A 20,772-nucleotide genomic window follows, 5' to 3' on the forward strand; every position below is an offset into this window, starting at 1 on the left:
CATACATCTGGTTAAGTCCTTTCAAGATCTTATGTTTCAATTAAGCTACCTCTGACTTTTCTAAACTCCAAGGATTCAGGACTAACCTGCCTAGCCTTTCCTCATTGGGCAAAATGCTCAGTCCAGGGATGAATTTAGGTGTCAGTCTCATAAACTGACTTGAGTTATCATCTGGCCAATATTTATCCCTTGATCTAATCCCAAAAGGAACAGCTGAGCTCATCATTATCACTCTTGTAGGAGCTCGCTGTGCGTTTACCAACCTTTCCACTTCCTATATTCCAGAATGTGCCGACTGTAATCCATTGCTATAAATACTGTGTCTTAGGGTTCTGCTCCACAGCCACCTGATGAAGGAGCAGCGCTGCAAAAGCTAGTGCTTCCAAATAAACCAGTTGGACTATAACCTGGTGTTCTGTGATTTTTAACTACATTACAGAGGTGACAGCAGTTCAAGTTATTTCATTGGCTGTAACACACTTGAAATGTCCCTGGGTTGTGAAACGTGGTTTATAAAAGCAAGCCCTTTGTGTTGTTGTCTGTGCGGAAGGCACTGGGATACCTGGAGTTTACGCAGCTGCTGGAGTTGATTGCGGAGGTCACTGGCGTTTTGCTGGAGGTCGTGGAGATGGAGCTGCATCTGGAGCCTGGTAATGGCAGTGGGGTGGCTGATTGATGTTGTTGCTGCTGCTGGTGCTGCTGCCGTGCTGTTCACAGTGCTCCGCACAGAGGGGCTCAGAGCTGACAGGGACAGAAACAAAGAAAGATCTGTACAATGCATGAGAACTCTCAATCACAGGCAAAACCCCCAAAACTACCGGGAGAGGACCACAAATAGAGAACAGTGCAGGAAGAGAGGTGCAAGGGAGATCTGAGCCGCACAATGGGTGTGAAATGGCAGGCATTTCAACTAGCAGGTCACCCACATCCATCAGTGTGGCTTTCATCACAAAGTACATTGTGGAAACATCACATGCATATTCTGCTGTCGTCTGGGTCAACAGCAACACGGCCAAAGGGAACAGAGATAGGGATTCCAGCAAGATAACTAAACCCCATCGCAACTCCTGAGATCAGAGCGATACCACTGCAAATTCATTTTGCTTAGACTTGATTGCTATAAATCGGTTTAGCTCAGTTGGCTGGATTGTTGATTTACAGAGCAGTGTAATGCGAACAGTGTGGATTAAATTCCCATCACCAGTTTGTGGTTACCATGAAGGACTCTCCTTCTCAACCTCTTCCCACACCCTGAGGTCTGGTGGCTCTCAGGTTAAATCATCACCAGTCGCTTCTCTCTATGGTTTGGTAAGACTATGGTAACAAAACTTAGAATTTAACAGAGGTGCAAATGTTTAATTACTAGGTAGGGATTTACAACCATGTTTGCATAAAGCATGGGAAGGTGGAGTGTCCTATTGACATTGTATGTGAATGATATGAGTGGGCCTATATAGTACAACAGTGGAAACATTAACATATTCTGAGTAAATTCTTTGGCCTCACAGATAAATCATTTGCTTGATCCAAACTTGTTCTGATTCATTCTCGAGTTGCTGGCTAACATTTACTGGTTGGCCTTTAGCTGTCCAGAGAAGATGGTGGTGAGCTCCTCTTGAATCTCAGCACTTGTTCTTGAGAATCTGAGAGACCCGAATGGCTTTCTTGGGCACTTCAGAGATCACCCACACTGGTTTAAGTGGGGTCATGTGGAGGTCACATCAGGAAGCTTTCCTGTCAGTAGGAATGTGAATGAACCAGTTGGGTCTTATTTCCTGATTCTGATGCAAACCGTTGCCATGGGATTTGAAATCCCTCCATGAGATTATTCACCCGGGAATCTGGGTTGTATCAATGACCCAGCCACTATGCTGCTGCAGGCCCCTTACACCAGGAACATAACTTTCCAGGTTTCAGGTTCAGAGACCGTTCAGGAAAGTCCGGAATTTGTGTGCTTGCTGTGCACTAATCACTCAGGGCTGCATCAGCTGATTGCACTCCGTGTGTCCATTTGGTCCATCTTTCCTGCTGTCCCCATTTGCGAACGTGGCCTCCCCATGAATTGGGCCACACTTTCGGGAAAGCTACTGCTCTGGTTTGTGATCGTTCCTGATGGGTGGCTGATTGGGAGACTCTCCCCCTTTCACCACCTGCCAACAGGAATGTCGGAAGGATTTACAAGCGGGTAATTGACCTATGATACAACTTTCATACAAACATATAACTTGTAGCACAGTGGTAGAGTCCCTATCTTTGAGCAAGGAGACCTGGGTTCAAATTCCATCTGCTCCAGAGGTGTGTAATAACATCTCTGCACAGATTGATTGGGAAAATATCTAAAACTACAAGCCCCTGGTGGAGAACTCAAAGCCAGAGGTTCTGACTCAGAAGGAGAGATGCCATCCAAATGTGTCACACAGCGTATCCCTGCGTCCACTGGGGTGGGGAAAATATATCTTAATAAAACTAACCAAGGGTCCTGGCATCTTCCATAATGGAAAGTACAGATAGCTCGCTCAGCTATGAAGCACATTAAGGTGAATATCTTGCCAGTACTCAGTCAGTGTCCAGTTCACATGAAGACTGACATTGTGATCTCTCAGCCATGGTCCTCACTAAAGCTTGTGGCTGGGCTTCAACGCAAACATCAAGGCTCACTCTCGAATATGTGCAGGGGGAGTGCTGCACTGTTAGAGGTGCCATCTTTCGAGTGAGACTCTTAACTAAACATCTGTCTGTCTAGGAAGAATGGGGAGAAAATTCAGAAACCTGAAGCACAAAGAGACTTGGGAGTTCTAGTTCAGGATTCTCTCAAGGTAAACTTGCAGGTTGAGTCAGTAGTTAGGAAGGCAAATGCAATGATGGCATTTATTTTGACAGGACTTGAATATAAAAGCAGAGATGTACTTCTGAGGCTCTATAAGGCTCTGGTCAGACCACATTTGGAGTATTGTGCACAGTTTTGGGCCCATTATCTCAGGAAGGATGTACTGGCCCTGGAGTGTGTTCAGAGGAGGTTCACGAGAATGGTCCCAGGAATGAAAAGCTTAACATATGAGGAATGTGTGAGAACTCTGAGTTTACACTTGATGGAGATTAGAAGGATGAGGGGGCATCTAATTGAAACATACAGAATCCTGAATGGCCTGGACAGAGTGGATTTTGGGAAGATGTTTCCATTGGTAGGAGAGACTAGGACCCAAGGGCACAGCCTTAGAGTAAAGGGAAGACCTTTTAGAACGGAGATAAGGAGAAACTTCTTCAGCCAGAGAGTGGTGAGTCTATTGAATTCATTGCCACAGAAGGCTGTGGAGGCCAGGTCACTGAGTATATTTAAGACTTAGATAGACAGGTTCTTGAGTATCAAGGGGAGCAAGGATTATGGGGAGAAAGCAGGAGAATGGGATTGAGAAACTTGTCAGCCATGATTGAATGGTGCAGCAGACTCGATGGGCTGAATAGCCTAATTTCTGTTCCTATGTCTTATGGTCTTATCCTACAGAATTTGAAAAAGAGAGGAATGTGATGAATTTGGCATCTTGTGAACATTTTTTGCACTGAAAGTCAGCATTCCATGAAAATGGCTTCAGAGGAGGAGGGAGAACACTGGGACAAAGAACCAAATAACAACGTCCATTTAATCATTTCATTATGTGGATAGCTAGATTGATTATTTAATTCCAGAGACACTGGCAATACCTTTCCCAGTGTGTATTAGAGTATGAGGATGTCACCTTTAACTGGAAGACCAGGAGAATTGCTGAGGAGGGACTAGCCTGGGGAGATGGGAATGGGAAAAATGGCATGGACATAGGAGGTGTCTGGAAACCTTTGGCTGTCTAGGTGGTGGGTGGAGGTGGTGTTAGGGCAATAACAGGTGACCATGGAAGGAGCAGACAGGACTGCTGAAGGAGATACTGAACGAACTACCTGGAACCAACATGGCAATTTCTTTCTATATGGTTAAGAATGGGCCAATCAGGAAGAGGGATTTGGCGATGCTTAGATTAATTCATAGAGACACTGGAACGTATCGACAGGAATCAACTCAAAGCTCTTCATCGTTCCTTCACTAGTTTTGTCACAGGAGAGCAGAGGTGAATTTACAGATAGGAAATAGTTCAACATTTACTCACTTCCGGTGCCTGAGCTCCCATTTATTGATTCAGATTTATCGCTGTGAGAAAAACAAAAATGTTACAATTAAGAAAAGCCATTAAGATCTGAAGCTAGCTGTGTGAAATGGAACTGAACACACAATCTCTTGTCAATGTTGAACAACTATAACACTTTGTTTAGTGCCTGCCCAATATTATCAAACAAAATTCAACACTTTCTGTGTTTGGGTTCTGCCCATCCTCCCCACTTCAAAGGGTCTGCAGTGTCTTCTCAGTTCCACAATAACCTGACCTCTAGTCTCACCCAAACATCTTCTCTACCCAATTGTACGAAATCATAATCGTAAAGACTCTACTCAGTCATCCCTGAGACTGCTCTTTTCTGGATAAAGGAGTCCCAGACTGTTTCATCTTGCGAACAGCTAGAACCTCTCAGTTCTGGTATCAACCTAATTCTCCTGTGGGATGGTTTACTAAATCTAGGGTTGCTGAAAAAATGATACATATTGGCAAAGCTTTTCATCTTGCATTCATCAGGTCAGATTTGCAAGAATGCCAAATCTCAAAGGGAATAACAACTCATACAGCATCAGAGCTGGGGACTGACGGAGAGGCTCAAAGCTCCAACACGATCTCTGTCTTTTTCATCAACACTCAAGTTCTGTGCTACCAAGTGACTACTGAAATCTAGGATGCTCTATAAATGCACATTGTTCTTTACAGGAACAAGGGAGTATTCTGATACAGCAAAAAAGAAAAGACTGGGACTCTTTACCTGGCAGGTTCCCCTTCACTCCCTCGTAAAAGTGCATTCTGTACAAGTCCTGTCAAACTGGCAATCTGCTTCTCCATGGCTTCCATCCGTTCTCTGTGTCGACAAATAAAGACAGCAACATGGAGTCAACGTCATTGCAAACCATGGCAGGGGTCTACATACAGTGCCTATGTATACATTCACAGCCAGAATGGGGTAACTGGGGAACTCCCTTGTGTGAATGACTGGGATTGAGTTCACATACAAATTGTATCTAGTTACGATCCTCCTTTCACTGTAGTTTGTTGGTGAAGTTGTTCGGTTTTTACCAGGGCACTCTGCCATTGGAGCTCCCTGCTGTAACTCATTCAGAGTCTACTTTCAGAGAGGCTGTTTTCTGTGGCGAAGGCTTCACAAGATTTTGTTTCCTGACTAATTAGATTCTGTTTGTGGTAAAATAGATTATTTTCTGTAAGTCCTGTCTTGACTCCAATTGATTATCTGCGACAGTGGTGTAACTTGGATGCTCTGATTCATGTTTATATGCACTGCTGTAAGCTCCAGTCCCTTCTGGTGTATTTTTAACAGAAGCTTTTACTAGATATTTGGCTGCACTTCAGCCCTCCACTCCTGATCATTGTCCACCTAGTGTGGAGAGGGTTTAAGCAGATCAGAGTACCCCACATGGGTGTGCCCCTGGGCCTGAGCATGAACAAATCCAGGCAGCAGGCTGTGGAGGCAGTTCCTGCCTGTCTCTCTTCAGTGATGATGTCCACACCCGGGCCCTGTACAGGGACAATACAGTGCACTTCCAGGGTTTCTGCAATCAGTGGGCACCGGAGGGGGGTTAGGGGTTTGGCAATGCATCATCCTCCAATGAAACAGTGTTTTAATCTGAATTTGTAAATTTCCTTTTCGATTCCATTTTTGTCACAGTGCTTCTTAGCACCCATTTGATCTAATTTTGTTTGATTTGTTTAATTTAGTCCAGTAGACACTGGCATGAAGTGGGACTGGCAGAGCAGTGGGTTAGGCATTGATCGCACGTTTTCCGAGGAAGGATGGCATTGGAGGCAGATCAGAGAAAATTCAGAGGCACCTCACGAACAGTGAGTTTTCTCGAGTCAAGATGGGCTATTCTGTGACCACATCGGGCAGTGCATTGGTGGGAATATCAGGGTTTGACACGACAAAGTTCGGAAATCACAAAAGACTTGAGACTGAGAGGTCCTCACTTAGTATGAACCCTGAGATGCCTATAGCAGCAACTAGGGAGTACCATTTATCCAATGCTACTGGAAGAAGATACATTCACTAACATTCCCTCCTATGCCATTTTGATGCACTATTCAGAGCCTTTAGTTGGTTTTACCTGTAAATTGCTGTTTTGGTTCACTTCCCTGAATATCATGATACGACTTCCCTTTAGGCAGAAGGCTGAGGTGCCAGCCATGGCTCTGTTAGTAGCACTCACTTCTGAATCAGAAGGTTCTACACCAGGGATGAAGTACAAAGATTAGGCTGACACCCCAGCACTGAGGGAGGGTGCCATTGTCAGAGGTTCAGTATTTCAGATGAAATGTTCAAATAAGGTCCCCTCGTTTTATGGCTATAAAAGATCCTGTGTTACGATTCTGAAAAAAGAATTATTCCTGACATGGAAATTACAAAAATGATCCAATCACTGTTTTAGGGAGCTTGTGGTGACCAAATTGGGTAAGAGAAAGTGAGGACAGCAGATGCTGGAGATCAGAGTCGAAAAGTGTGGCACTGGAAAAGCACAGCCGGTCAGGTGGGGATGGGGGATGGGAGCTGGGAATGTGATAGGTAGGCGTGGTGGGGTGTGATGGTGATCGGTCGGAGAGGAGGGTGGAGCGGATAGATGGGATGGAAGATGGACAGGTAGGACTGTTCAAGAGGGCAGTGCTTGGATCTGGGATGAGATGGGGTGGGGAGGGGAAATGAGGCAACTGGTGCAATCCACATTGATGCCGTGGGGTTGGAGGGTCTCAAAGCAGAAGATGAGGTGTTCTTCCTCCATGCGTCAAGTGGTTAGAGTCTGGCAGTTGAGGAGGCCCAGGACTTGCATATCCTTGGGAGACTGGGAGGGGGAGTTAAAGTGTTCAACCACAGGGTAGTGGGGTTGTTTAGTACGTGTCCCAGAAATGTTCTAGAACATAGAACATAGAACATAGAAGAATACAGCGCAGTACAGGCCCTTGGGCCCTCGATGTTGCGCCGATCCAAGCCCACCTAAACTACACTAACCCACTATCCTCCATATACCTATCCAATGCCCTCTTAAATGCCCATAAAGAGGGAGAGTCCACCACTGTTACTGGCAGGGCATTCCATGAACTAACGACTCGCTGAGTGAAGAACCTACCCCTAACATCAGTCCTATATCTACCCCCCCTTAATTTAAAGCTATGCCCCCTTGTAATACCCGACTCAATACGCGGGAAAAGGTTCATACTGTCGACCCTATCTAACCCCCTAATCATCTTGTACACCTCAATCAAGTCACCCCTAAACCTTCTTTTCTCTAGTGAAAACAGCCCCAAGTGCCTCAGTCTTTCCTCATACGATTTTCCTTCCATACCAGGCAACATCCTGGTAAACCTCCTCTGCACCCGTTCCAATGCCTCCACATCCTTCCTATAGTATGGCGACCAAAACTGCACACAATATTCCAGATGCGGCCGTACCAGAGTCTTATACAACTGCATCATGACCTCAGGACTCCGGAACTCAATTCCTCTACCAATAAAAGCCAGTACGCCATATGCCTTCCTCACCGCACTATTTACCTGGGTGGCAACTTTCAGAGATCTGTGTACATGGACACCAAGATCCCTCTGCTCATCCACACTACCAAGTATCCGACCATTAGCCCAGTACCCCATCTTTTTGTTATTCTTCCCAAAGTGAATCACCTCGCACTTAGCTACATTGAATTCCATCTGCCACCTTTCTGCCCAGCTCTGCAGCTTCTCTATATCCTGCTGTAACCTGCCACATGCTTCCTCACTGTCAACAACTCCTCCGACTTTCGTATCATCCGCAAACTTGCTCACCCAACCTTCTAACCCCTCTTCCAGGTCATTTATAAAAATGACAAACAGCAATGGTCCCAAAACAGATCCTTGCGGAACACCGCTAGTGACGGCACTCCATGAAGAAACTTTGCCATCAACTACTACCCTCTGTCTTCTTCCATCCAGCCAATTCCTAATCCAAACCTCTAACTCACCCTCAATGCCATATCTCCATATTTTCTGCAGTAGCCTACCATGGGGAACCTTATCAAACGCCTTACTAAAATCCATATATACCACATCTACCGCTTTCCCCTCATCAACCTCCTTCGTCACCTTTTCAAAGAATTCAATAAGGTTTGTGAGGCACGACTTGCCCTTCACAAAACCATGCTGACTATCCTTGATCACATTATTCCTATCTAGATGTGCATAAATCCTATCCCTTACAATTCTCTCTAAGACTTTGCCCACAACAGAAGTGAGACTCACCGGCCTATAGTTACTAGGGCTATCCCTACTCCCCTTTTTGAACAAGGGAACCACATTTGCTATCCTCCAGTCTTCTGGGACTACTCCTGTAGACAAAGAGGACATAAAAATCAAGGCCAATGGCTCTGCAATCTCCTCCCTTGCTTCCCAGAGAATCCTAGGATAAATGCCATCAGGCCCAGGGGACTTATCTATTTTCACCTTTTCCAGGATTTCCAACACCTCTTCTCTACATACCTCAAAGCCATCCATTCTACTTATTTGTGCCTCAGTATTCTCATCGACAACAATGCCCTGTTCCTGAGTGAATACTGAAGAAAAGTATTCATTCAGTGTCTCCCCAATCTCTTCCGCCTCCACACGCAACTTCCCCCTACTATCCTTGACTGGACCTATTCCTACCCTAGTCATTCTTTTATTCCTAACATACCTATAGAAAGCCTTAGGGTTTTCCCTAATCCTATCTACTAAGGACCTTTCATGTCCCCTCCTTGCTGCTTTTAGCTCTCTCTTCAGGTCCTTCCTGGCTACCCTATAACTCTCAATCGCCCCAATTGAACCTTCACGTCTCATCTTGAGATAGGCCGCCCTCTTCCATTTAACAAGGGATTCCAATTCCTTATTAAACCACGGCTCCCTCGCACGACCCTTTCCTTCCTGCCTGACAGGTACATAATTATCAAGGACACTCAATAGTTGCCCCTTGAACAAGTTCCACATATCATTTACACTCTTGCCTTGGAGTCTACTTTTCCAAGCCACACATCCTAAGTCATGCCTCACCGCATCATAATTTCCCTTACCCCAGCTATAATTCTTGCCCTGTAGTACACACTTATCCCTCTCCATCACGAGTGTAAAAATCACCGAATTATGGTCACTATCCCCAAAGTGCTCACCTACCTCTAATTCTAACACCTGGCCTGGTTCGTTACCCAGAACCAAATCCAGTATGGCCTCACCTCTTGTTGGCCTGTCTACATATTGTGTCAGGAAACTCTCCTGCACACATTGAACAAACACTGACCCATCTAACGAACTTGAGCTATAGCTTTCCCAATCAATATCAGGAAAGTTAAAGTCCCCCATAACAACCACCCTATTACTGTCACTCATCTCCTGAATCACCTTCCCAATCCTTTCTTCAATGATTCTAGGACTATTAGGAGGCCTGTAAAAGACTCCTAACAGGGTGACCTCACCTTTCCTATTCCTAACCTCAGCCCAAACTACCTCAGATGGCAAGTCCTCATCCATCGTCCTTTCCACCGCTGTAATACTATCTTTGACAAGCAATGCCACACCTCCCCCTCTTTTACCCCCACCTCTGACCCTACTAAAACATTTAAATCCCGGAACCTGCAACAGCCAATCCTGTCCCTGTTCTAGCCATGTCTCCGTAATAGCCACAACATCGAAGTCCCAGGTACCAACCAACGCTGCAAGTTCACCTACCTTATTTCGTATACTTCTTGCATTGAAGTATACACACTTCAAGCCACTTCCCTGTTTACAGGCACCCTCCTTGGAAATTGATGCCATGTTCCTCACCTCCCTACACTCCAGGCCCTGCACCCTGAAGCTACAATCTGGGTTCCCATGCCCCTGCCGAGTTAGTTTAAACCCCCCCCAAGAGCACTAGCAAACCTCCCCCCAAGGATACTGGTTCCCCTCAGGTTCAGGTGTAGACCATCCTGTTTATAGAGGTCCCACCGTCCCCAGAAAGAACCCCAGTTATCCAAAAACTGGAACCCCTCCCTCCTGCACCATCCCTGAAGCCACGCATTTAATTGTTCTCTCTCCCTATTCCTCGAATCTCTATCACGTGGCACGGGTAACAAACCAGAGACAACAACTCTGTTTGTTCTAACTCCAAGCTTCCAACCTAGCTCCCTGAAAGCCTGTCTAACATCCTCAGCACTCCTCCTACCTATGTCGTTGGTGCCAATGTGGACCACGACTTCGGGTTGCTCCCCCTCCCCCTCCAGGACCCGGAAAACACGATCAGAGACATCACGTACCCTTGCACCTGGGAGGCAACATACCAAACGTGAGTCTCTCTCGTTCCCACAAAACCGCCTATCTGTGCCACGAACTATCGAGTCCCCAATTACTACTGCTCTGCTCTTCTTCACCCTTCCCTTCTGAGTAACGGGGACAGGCTCCGTGCCAGAGACCTGAGCCCCGTTACTTACCCCTGGTAAGTCATCCCCCCCACAAGTATCCAAAACGGTATACTTGTTCTTGAGGGGAATGGCCGCAGGAGGTCCCTGCACTGGCTGCTTCCTCCCAGTCCCCCTCACTGTCACCCATCTATCTGCCATCTTTGGAGTTACTACTTCCCTATAACTCTGATCTATGACCCCCTCTGCCTCCCGAATGATCCGAAGTTCATCCAACTCCAGCTCCAGTTCCCTAACACGGTCTTGGAGGAGCTGGAGATGGGTGCACTTCCTGCAAGTGTAATCGGCAGGGACGTCGATGGCATCCCTCACCTCATACATGTTGCAGGAGGAACATTGCACTGCCTGAAACATTCTGCAAGTTACCATCCTATCTCCCCAGTGTAGAAGGGACCACATCGATGGCATGTTCGGAAGTACAGATAAATTTCTGTCACAAGGATCCCTTGGGGCCTTGGACGAAGGTGAGGGGGTTGGTATGGGCACAGGTGTCCTGCATTGTAACCATGACTACACTGCATTATCTAAACACAATATCAATGTTAATCATTTTCGTCCCCCAGTTTTGCATTGGATCCCTACACTGCGGAAGGTAGCCATTCAGCCCATCAAGTTCTCAGCAGTGTTCCACCCAGACCCAGACCTCCTACCCCATCCCTGTAACCCCTTCCATTAGCCATGGGTGGAACATCTTTGGACTGTGGGAGGAAACCGGAGCAAACCCGCACAGACATGGGGTGAATGTGCATACTCCGCACAGACAGTCACCCGAGGTTGGAATCGAACCGGGGTCCCCGGCACTGTGAGGCAGCGCTGCTAAACACTGAGCCATCATGCTGTCTCTTTTGGGAAATTTGACCATCTTCAACGTATGCCTGTCAGCAACAGTACAATTGTCTGGTTTCAAAACCCATTGGGTTCTTGAAACGTAACACATTACCAGTAGCAATGCAAGGAATAGTCGGTCCTGAGCATAAGTTACAAACATGTGGGAGAAATGAACAGTCCAAATAAATCTCTTCATCTCTCATGGGAAACCAGGTAACTATCAAAATCTAAATATGCAGAAACTAACACAAAACAGGAGAGGGATGGAAATAACCATTTGAAAATATTTTACAAATAACTAAACAATGTTAAGAAGCTAGAGAAATACTAATTAGCCTGTTTGTATACATCTCTGGAGCTGCTGGGCTTGAACTTGGGTTTCCTAGCTCAGAGTAGGGACATTAGCACTGCTGCACAACAGTCCTACAGAGAAACTGAAAACTGCAACATCTGAATCAGCTGGGAATGATTATGAAATGGAAAACTCTGCTTAAGAATATGTACATATTTAGAGAGAGAGAGAGGGATAAGCTTCATCTTAACTTTGTGCAATTGGCAGGGTTTAGAATGGGTTAAAATCACTGATTAATTTGTGCTCAGGACAGGCATTGCTGCCGAGCTGTGTTTGCATCGAGGAATTTGGTGACTTTTGCAGTCAGAAATGACACTACTGCTGAGCAGCATGCCCTGAAAATTAAAGATGGACTAAACACTCAAAGATTGGGTAGGAAGATGAAGAATCGTACTCATACTGTGTTTGTGAAACAGAGATTGGGAGAGATAGTATGTGGATCTGGGAGAAAGGGTTAGTGTGACCAATAGTCCCAGGCAGTTAGAAAGACAGCGATTGAATGAAAGACAAAGAGATTAACAGAGATGGGCAAAGACAGAGATTGAAAGAGTGAGATACGATGTGAGGCAGAGATTAAGTGGGACAGAGAACAAAGTTTGGAAGAGTGATTGGCTGAGGAACAGAATGAGAGGGAGGAACAGAGAGAGATTGAAAATTAGATATTGAATCAGACAGACAGGCAGAGTGAGAGAGCATCAGAGTAAGACTAAAAGAGAAAAAAAAGGTTAAGTAAGAGACAGAATTAAGTGAGAGAGGTGCAGGGGCTCAGTGCAGACACACTGAGTTGAGAGATCAGTCAGAGGGTGTGAAACCTGACTGAATAAGACAGACAAAAATTACTCAGAGAAGAAATGTTGACAGGCTGAGGGAGAGGAAGAGAAAGATGTAGACGCGTGAGATGGTAAATTGAGAAAGTGTATCTCTGTTACAGTCGAATGTTGCATCAGAGAGAGAATAAAGGGAGGGAAGTGCAATTGAGGCGAAACTAAACAAACACAGTGCCAATCTTCTTGATAGCTGGAAACATCCGGTCTCAGGTCATTTTTATTACAGCCTTTGGGAATGCTAATAATCCTGGAATACAGAGAACAGCTCAAAGCAAGAAGCTGTCTTTAATTCCAGCCTATCACTAGTGATCAGTAATGGAAATTAATGCTGCTGAGCTTAGTCCTCCAACTGAATCAAAAGTTCCAAGTCTCAATTCTGATGATGATTAATCTGACGGTGCTCATGATTAAGGATGTCTTTCACATTTCTAACGCTGTGATTATATCCTTCTCTGTACAAGTAAGGTGCGACGTTTCCCCTCTCTCTCCTGAGGAACTCGATGGTGCAAATGGGTCATTGAGGTGCAGTCAAAGGGGGGAGAGGAAAGATGAAAAGGCAGACACTTCAAACAACCAAGCCCCTGCTTCTTTAAAGTGAAATGATCTGGGACAATTGGTCACATTAACACTTTCAGCACCATGTACATTAATGGGTGGGTGTTAGTACTTAAGAGACAATTCGTAAAATGGCCTAAACACACACTCACGGGGCACATTTTGAGCTTGTTAACACTTTGCTAAAAATCAACAAAATTCAGCAGATGTTCTCTTACTTAAGCACTAGAGGTTGCATAAGCCATGAAGTCTTGAGCAATGGCTCACCACCTGATTCCCCAAATCCTTTGCACCATTTACATGGCACAATTCAGCACCATTTACATGGCACAAGTCAGCAGTGTGTGAGAAAACACAACAGCATTCAAGAAGTTTTGTACCAGCCAGGACAAAGCAACCCCCTTGATTGACACCCCATCTACTACCTTCACTTGCTTCACCACCGGTGCATCCTTCCAACAGCGTGTACCAACTGGAAGACGCACTGTATTGATGTGTTAAGACTTTTGAAAACATCTCCCCAACCCACAACCTCTATCATTCAGAAGGACAAGGACAGCAGATGCATGGGAGCACAACTACCTCCAAGTTCCCCTCCATGTCACACACCATCCTGACATGGAAGCATATCGCCATTCCTTCAGAATCATTGGATCAAAATCCTGGAACTCTCTCCTGAATAGCAGATTTACCACATAGACTGCAGGGGTTTAAAAAGACAGCTCACCACCAGCTTCTCAGCTGAGGATGGTGATAGAGGGTGGGGCATGACTTAGGAGGTTGATGGAATGCATCTTGTAGATGGCACTCACTGTCACGTCTCACGGTCACTTTATTGCCTCCTGTGGAGCCACCCATTAAAAACTGTATCACTAGCAGCTCCACAGGACATGGCATGATTGGAAACCAATGATCACCAGTAGGCCATACAGGGCCAAACTAGTTGACCATAACTGACCTCTGAAAACTAAATAAGGACCACAGGTTGGGGGTGGCTGCATTGAGTGAAAGTGGCTCATTACTTTACCTTGTTTCTGGGTCGTTGACGGCCAGTGGGGAGCTGTATCCTGATGCTGGCCTCTCATTTGCCCCTGTCCTTTCGCCGGGTCCTGGAAGAGCTTCTGATGCGGCAGTGGAATTGGCATTCCTGGACTTTGTCACCATGCTCTCCATCACGACGGCAGAACCTGGCTCCTTGCGGAAGGGTTGCCGTACTGGGGATGACCGGCTGGGTGGCCCCGAGTATGGGCTGTGTGGACTCTGACCTTGCTGGATGTCTGCCATTCTGCTGTCGGCCATTTTCTGAGGGGATGAAGGAGCCATGCGGTAGCCCAGGCCAGTGCCGTAACTGTCGCTGTAGATCTGGGCACTCGGTTTGTAAAAAGCGTCCTCGAGGTCAGCCTGCAGCCCAGCTGCTGAGTAGGTGCTGAGTGACCTCATGGAGCCTCGGCGGTAAAGACCTCCCGGGAAAGAGAAAGGGTCCTGCATTCCTGCCAGAGACTGTGTCGACGCGATGCTGAGGCGCCCGTCTGCCATCATGGCATAGGGATCAGCGTACAAGCCCTCGTTCTTCATCAGCACCACGTTTTTGTTGCTCATGTCTTCGTCTGGCTTCACGTCTCTCCGCTCCAAGATGGCGCTCGGGCTGGGAGAGATGGACTGCGAAGGTGGCATACTGCCCAGGCGCTCAGGGTGGTGCACCGGGCTCCCGGTGTAGGATGGTGGACGGCCGCCACTGTACGACATCCGGGAACGGGAAGGGGATGAGGAGGGCAGGCCTGGGCCTGGGGAGCCCGGCACCAGGTGGGGAGAACCAGCGGCCATGCTGCTCAGGCGGCGGGAGGGTGACGATTCCCTCGATGTGTAAACCATCTCCCTCTGTTTTAATGGAAAGAACAAACAGTCATTAAAACGGATCAAGAGAGGGAAGTTTTCTGGAGTCTAGAGCTGAGATGGTCCAAAATATTCAGATGAAGATGGACATTTGTTGATCGTCTCCACCCATTCTGAAAGTTCCCACATCACACAATTCAACTGCTTACTCAAATCTCCCAAGGTGATGTGGTGCTAATGTCAAAGGACACGGGCCTGGGGCTAATGTTCATTGCAGATGGTGAAATTTGAATTCAATTAAAATTTGGCCTGCTGAGTACGCAAGGAACTGCCAGAGGAAGTAGAGGCAGGCATAAGTACAATATTTAAAAGACATTTGCCCAGGTACATGAATAGGAAAGGTTTAGAGGGGTATGGGCCAAATGCTGGCACGTGGGACTAGTTCAGTTTAGGAACCCTGGTCAGTATGGCTGCGTTGGGCTGAAGGGCCTGTTTCCATGCCTCTATAATGATGACTACATAACCATTGTCATTTGTTGTAAAAACCCATCTAGTTCACTACTGCCTTGAGTGAAGGAAAGCTACCATCCTTAACTGGTCTGGCCCACATGTGACTCCAGAGCCACAGCAAATGGTTATCTCTTAAATGCCCTCTGGGCAATTCAGGATGAGCAATAAATGCTGACCTAGCCAGTGACACCTACAGTCCTTGCACAAAACTTTGCAAAAACTTAGGGAAGTTTTATCTCTGCTGTACTAGCTGGAAGTCCCTTCAATGCGGAGATTATTCTGATTTTTTAAATAAATTTCTGGCACTAGTCTGTATCTTGTTTGAACCTTTGGCCCCCTGACGTTGCCGATGTACCTGTCCTGTATTGTTGAGCACACCCAGAATCAGTTAAGGTCACCTTCAGTCAATATTGGAAAGCCCATATCTCTTCAATTTGGTCTTGACTGTGCTATGATTAATAGCCTATGCTTCTGGATCATTGGATTATTAATCTGAGATTTTGGTCCACTGGACTGTTTGTTGGAGTCTCTGGATCACTGAGTTATTAAACTGGGACTGAATTATTATTCTGAGTCTCTGGATCCCCAATCTACTACAATAGCAGTTCACCAACAAGTGGTTCATGTAAAAATGAAGACTTTTTTCAGATAAATAAACTTAGTGTATCCCATAGGGTGAAAGAAACAAAGGAAGTGGGTAATAGAAAATGGAAGACATCAAGTATCATCTGTGAGTCAGATTTATTTGCAGTAAGATCAACGTCAAGAATCCAGAAACTGTTTCCTTCGAAAACAGCCTTACTGCACTGATTAACACTCTTCAGCAATTATCAGCACTTCCATATGCAAATAGTAACCTTTGCTGTCAGATCCCTCCGATGCATTGTCAATGACAATGTGATGAAGTGTTGCTGTAGAACGGCAGTGAGTGGGGCATCATTAGTATTCACTTCCCAAGCATCTCGTTAGTAATCAACCTTTATTCATTAGTTTATTTTCCTGCCTTTTGACAGCATCATTCTCCTTGTCACATGAGTTTACTACATCTTGAAGCTTAACCTGTTTTCATTCATGATGGAATTCAGCTTTTTATTTGGTAAAGGACTGGGCGATGGAGATAGAAATCCTGGGGTTGTTAAAAATACCCTCCACTGTTGGGATAGAAGAATGAGAAAACCTTGAGATAGGATTCGATGGACTAAAAGGCCTTTAACCCTTCATTGGCTTTTCTTATACACTTCTGTGAGAGATTGCCTAAAGTTTGACAAAAATAGTTTACAATGTCTTACTCTCAGATCTCCATTGGTGATATGGGAAGCATGGGAAGGATATGGTGCATAGACAGGATCTTTCCTGAAAATTTTTATTATACTTCGTTCTTGGATATCCCTGGAAGAAAAGAAAAGTGTGGTGAGATATCGACAGCGATATTCCTGACAGTTAGTCATATTGACCCGAAACTGAAGAGCCACAGTAACAGAAAGGTTAGGCTTTTAATTCTGAGCCTACGAGATGTGGATTCTGACTATTTAGAAGAAGCTGAATAAGTTCAGTGATGGGAACACAACTGTGTTCCTCCTCCCAGAGTTACTACGGAGTAAATCGAGGTGCTGCAACCCATATTGTTCAAATCTGAGACTTGGTCCCAATACACAGGAGTCAGATCTAGTCCAAACAAAGGGAGATTTGATATGGGTATTTCACTGGAACCCCAAAAGCATGGCCTTTTCCTCTCCTGCCTCCATCCTCTCGCCCATAGCCACTTCCCTCTTGACACATCAAATGGTTTAGCCTTGCTTTTCCCAGGTGATGTGTTTCTGAAAAGTCACAAACACAGAGACATGCATCTTACAGCAACTGACCTTTCAGTCTGTACCAGCTCCTTAAAAAAAGAATCCCACCCATCCCAACCCCAGCCCTGCGAATCTTTCCTTTGGGTATTTGTCCAATTTCCTTTTGAAAATAACCCTTTAAGGCAGTGAACCAGTAAACGCAGGTTCCCAGCTCATTGCTCCCAGCCTCACAGTCTTGCACATCTTCTTTTATTGCTTATAGGAGCTTTCCACTTTCAATTTTAATGAGTAATATAACTAAAACAAAGAATGCAGTGATCTCGCTTTGCCTTAATGTGTGCTTAAAGGAAACATAAGTCCTGTTCCTGAAGGATCCTTCACCTGTAAGCAGCCGATTTCATTTAGAGATTCTAACTCTTCCAACATTACCAGGGAAAATGTGCTGGTTCAAAGCCTGAGCATAGGACCCTTACCTGGGCTTGGGCGTCTAACAAAATACCTTGCAAGAACTATAACAAAGACTACATCGGACCAACAGGCAGAAGACTAGCCACCAGGACATATGAGCATCAACTAGCCACAAAAAGACATGACCCTCTCTCACTAGTATCCTTACATACAGATAAGGAAGGACACCACTTTGACTGGGACAACACATCCATCCTAGGACAAGCCAAACAGAGACATGCACGAGAATTCCTAGAAGCATGGCATTCCAATTGGAACTCTATCAATAAAGACATTGATTTGGATCATGAGAAAAAGAACCGGAAATGACATTACCAACACAGGACATGACATCACACACCCAAAGAAACCTAAACACATAAATAGAAAGTGGGACATAACACCAGCGCTTCACCGGAGGCTCACTAATGATGTTACCTAGTACGATGACGAAACATCTGAAAACAAACCTTCCAGCTCAGCGAGCAAACCTACATCAGCTGTTTGGAAATATTACCTGTGATAGGGTTAGCGTTAGGGCTGAGTCACTGGGCTGACCTGAACACAGAGCAGATGTGCTACCATGGAACAGGTTGGATCTGTACTTTAAATAAATTACTAGGCATTTCATAAATTTCTCAAGCCATCAGTCGAAGACACTACTTTGATAGAACCTGCTTTTTGTACCTGACATCTTCCAGTTCGTAAAAGACATTTCTCGTCTCATCCTTGATGAGGATTGCAGTATTCGGTGACTTTAGCATTCCCATTGTGAGTTTCTGAGGGAACATGTGAACAATCAGAGCATGCAGGGTGTCCAGGCTGCCGATTTCATGAGTGACATGGACACGTCTGGTTTCATCACCGAACTGCAAGAACAACACTCCTGTGGGATAAGAAAACATTGACGTCAGTCAGGAACATATCCTTCACAGAACCACAATCATAAATCACACTCTGGGCACAGGCTCTGCTTTATACATGAGTTTACTTTACACCTTGCTGATAATTTTCTCTCTTCGACCCCTCTGAAGGTGCTGATACCCACTGGAAATGCTGCCTTGGGTTTACCACACCATTCACTTGCGGCTTCATTTCATGTGCAAAGTGAGACAGGGCATATTGATTAATTACCTCCACTATCAGGAATTAAAGTCTAATGCGATTTCATCCTTATCTGATGTTGGGCTCACTTGCCTTATAGATTCCCTCCAGTGTTGGAAGCAGGCCATTTGGCCCATCAAATCCACACCGAAACTCCCATAACATACATTTTCCCCATGGCTAATCCACCTAACCTAGGCACCCCTTTACATTATGGGCAATTTAATATGACCAATTCACAGAAACTACACATCTTTGGACTGTGGGAAAAAGCCAGAGCAGCCAGAGGAAACCCACACAGACACAGGGAGAATGTGCAAACCCCACACACAGACAGTCGCCTGAGGCTGGAATTGAACCCACGTGCCTGGCGCTGTGAGGCAGCAGTGCTTGCCACTAAGCCACCGTGCCACCATGTCTATGCCCTAACCCCTACCTCCATGATATAACTAACCTGCTGAGTTCTCATTGAAGGTTATCATTGGTTCAATTCCCAAGAATGACTATTACTGGTTTTAATTTGTTGCGTTTCTGTCAAAGATTGGTTAGATCTGGTTTTCTCTTTCTTTTCCTCAAGATATTTGCTTTTCCGTCGGCAGATGAAGGGGGTCCTGCTCCCAAGACAGTATACCTTCACAAGCAGCACTTAAAAGCCTCCAACTGCAGCAGGGGCTATTTTCATTTTTGGTTCTTCTCTGGCAATCTTTCTTGTGTTCTCCAGAAACCCTCTCACTAACAATAGCTGTGATCACTGATGTATTATTCCACAGATCCCAGAAAGAGAGTGCACCTTTAAGACAACATGACAAGTAATGTTCCAGTCTAACAAGCCACATCCCATCATCACAGCACAGCAGCACAGTGCAATGGAGTTAATGCAGGGAGTAGGCAGTGCAGTCTGCTTTGTGTAGTTATACAATTGTGTCAGGTAGCTGTAACATCATAAGAGTTATAGAGCTGTACGGAAACAGACCCTTCGGTCAAACTTGTCCATGCCAACCAGATAGTTTTACCTCCCAATGCTCAGTCCTATTGATGTAAAGTAAAATGCAGTCTTACTTGGAAATGAACCTTTTGTATTGAAATATATTTTGAAATGTGTATGATGAGACAGACCAAGTATTAACCAGTGAACGTGTCATTCACCAGTTTTAATGTGTTTATATTTTAGGATAACGTTAGAAGCAGGAGGAATTGTTGCTTGCCCTTGAGGCTGCTGCAACAAGCAATGTGCTCTGCATTCCTTTCCACACTGTAGCTGCATATCCCTCATAAAAAAAAATCCTTGCTCCAAAAGTTCAAACTGAATATCAAACTGTTCAAAGATCGTTTTGGAGGGAAAATCCCGTATTTCTACTGCTTTTCCTGTGAAAAGGTGTTTCTGGTTCCATTCCTGAGTGCCTGAACTTCAGTTTGAAGTTGATATCCCTTTTAGTAAATTCTATTTTTCTGCCCTATTGAATCCTTTACATGTTTTAAGAATCTCAAACAGATCACTACTCAATCTTCTGAAGTTAAAGGAATACAGGCCATGATTATACACCCTTACCTCATTAATCCTTTATACCCCAGCAAATTCATTTTGCTGAGTTTGTTCTGCACAGACTTCAAGACCAACATGATCTCCTAAAGTTCAGTACACTACACTGAATGACATCACTGTGTAAACTTGTGCTTTAAGCCAATTCGCCTACCTGCAGATATACTGTACCTGCAGCTAGTGCTTTTTCCTTATCACTAGATAAGATACTCAAACTCCTTATGTACTCTAACACATGCTTCTTTACACCTGTACTTACTAGGGTCTCACACATCGCTGTCTAGTACAGTATCTAGGTGCTCTCTCTTCACATGCTCATTCTAGAATGGTGTCTTCTCTCTAACTGATGTCAGAATCATATAGTTACATTAACATTATTTACATTAATCTCATTATAC

The 20,772-nt window shown here is 45.2% G+C and overlaps 1 protein-coding gene across 17 annotated transcripts in view; it reads right to left on the minus strand.

The window, feature by feature from the left end:
* Window positions 1-20,772, minus strand: part of srcin1a (SRC kinase signaling inhibitor 1a) — a 584,261-nt gene that overhangs the window by 61,974 nt on the left and 501,515 nt on the right. For all 17 annotated transcript variants that reach the window (XM_087977753.1, XM_087977757.1, XM_087977752.1 and 14 more), the window contains 6 exons: window positions 18,418-18,616; window positions 16,780-16,879; window positions 14,175-15,025; window positions 4,894-4,986; window positions 4,137-4,177; window positions 563-741 (listed from right to left, as the gene is read on the minus strand). In XM_087977753.1, the coding sequence (XP_087833879.1) occupies window positions 563-741; window positions 4,137-4,177; window positions 4,894-4,986; window positions 14,175-15,025; window positions 16,780-16,879; window positions 18,418-18,616 (1,463 nt within the window). The remainder of the gene's footprint in view (window positions 1-562; window positions 742-4,136; window positions 4,178-4,893; window positions 4,987-14,174; window positions 15,026-16,779; window positions 16,880-18,417; window positions 18,617-20,772) is intronic.

Source organism: Chiloscyllium plagiosum, unplaced genomic scaffold (assembly GCF_037043375.1).
Source record: "Chiloscyllium plagiosum isolate Xiang-an unplaced genomic scaffold, Cpla_swu_hap1 HiC_scaffold_32, whole genome shotgun sequence".
In the NCBI taxonomy this organism is placed as follows: Eukaryota; Metazoa; Chordata; class Chondrichthyes; order Orectolobiformes; family Hemiscylliidae; genus Chiloscyllium; species Chiloscyllium plagiosum.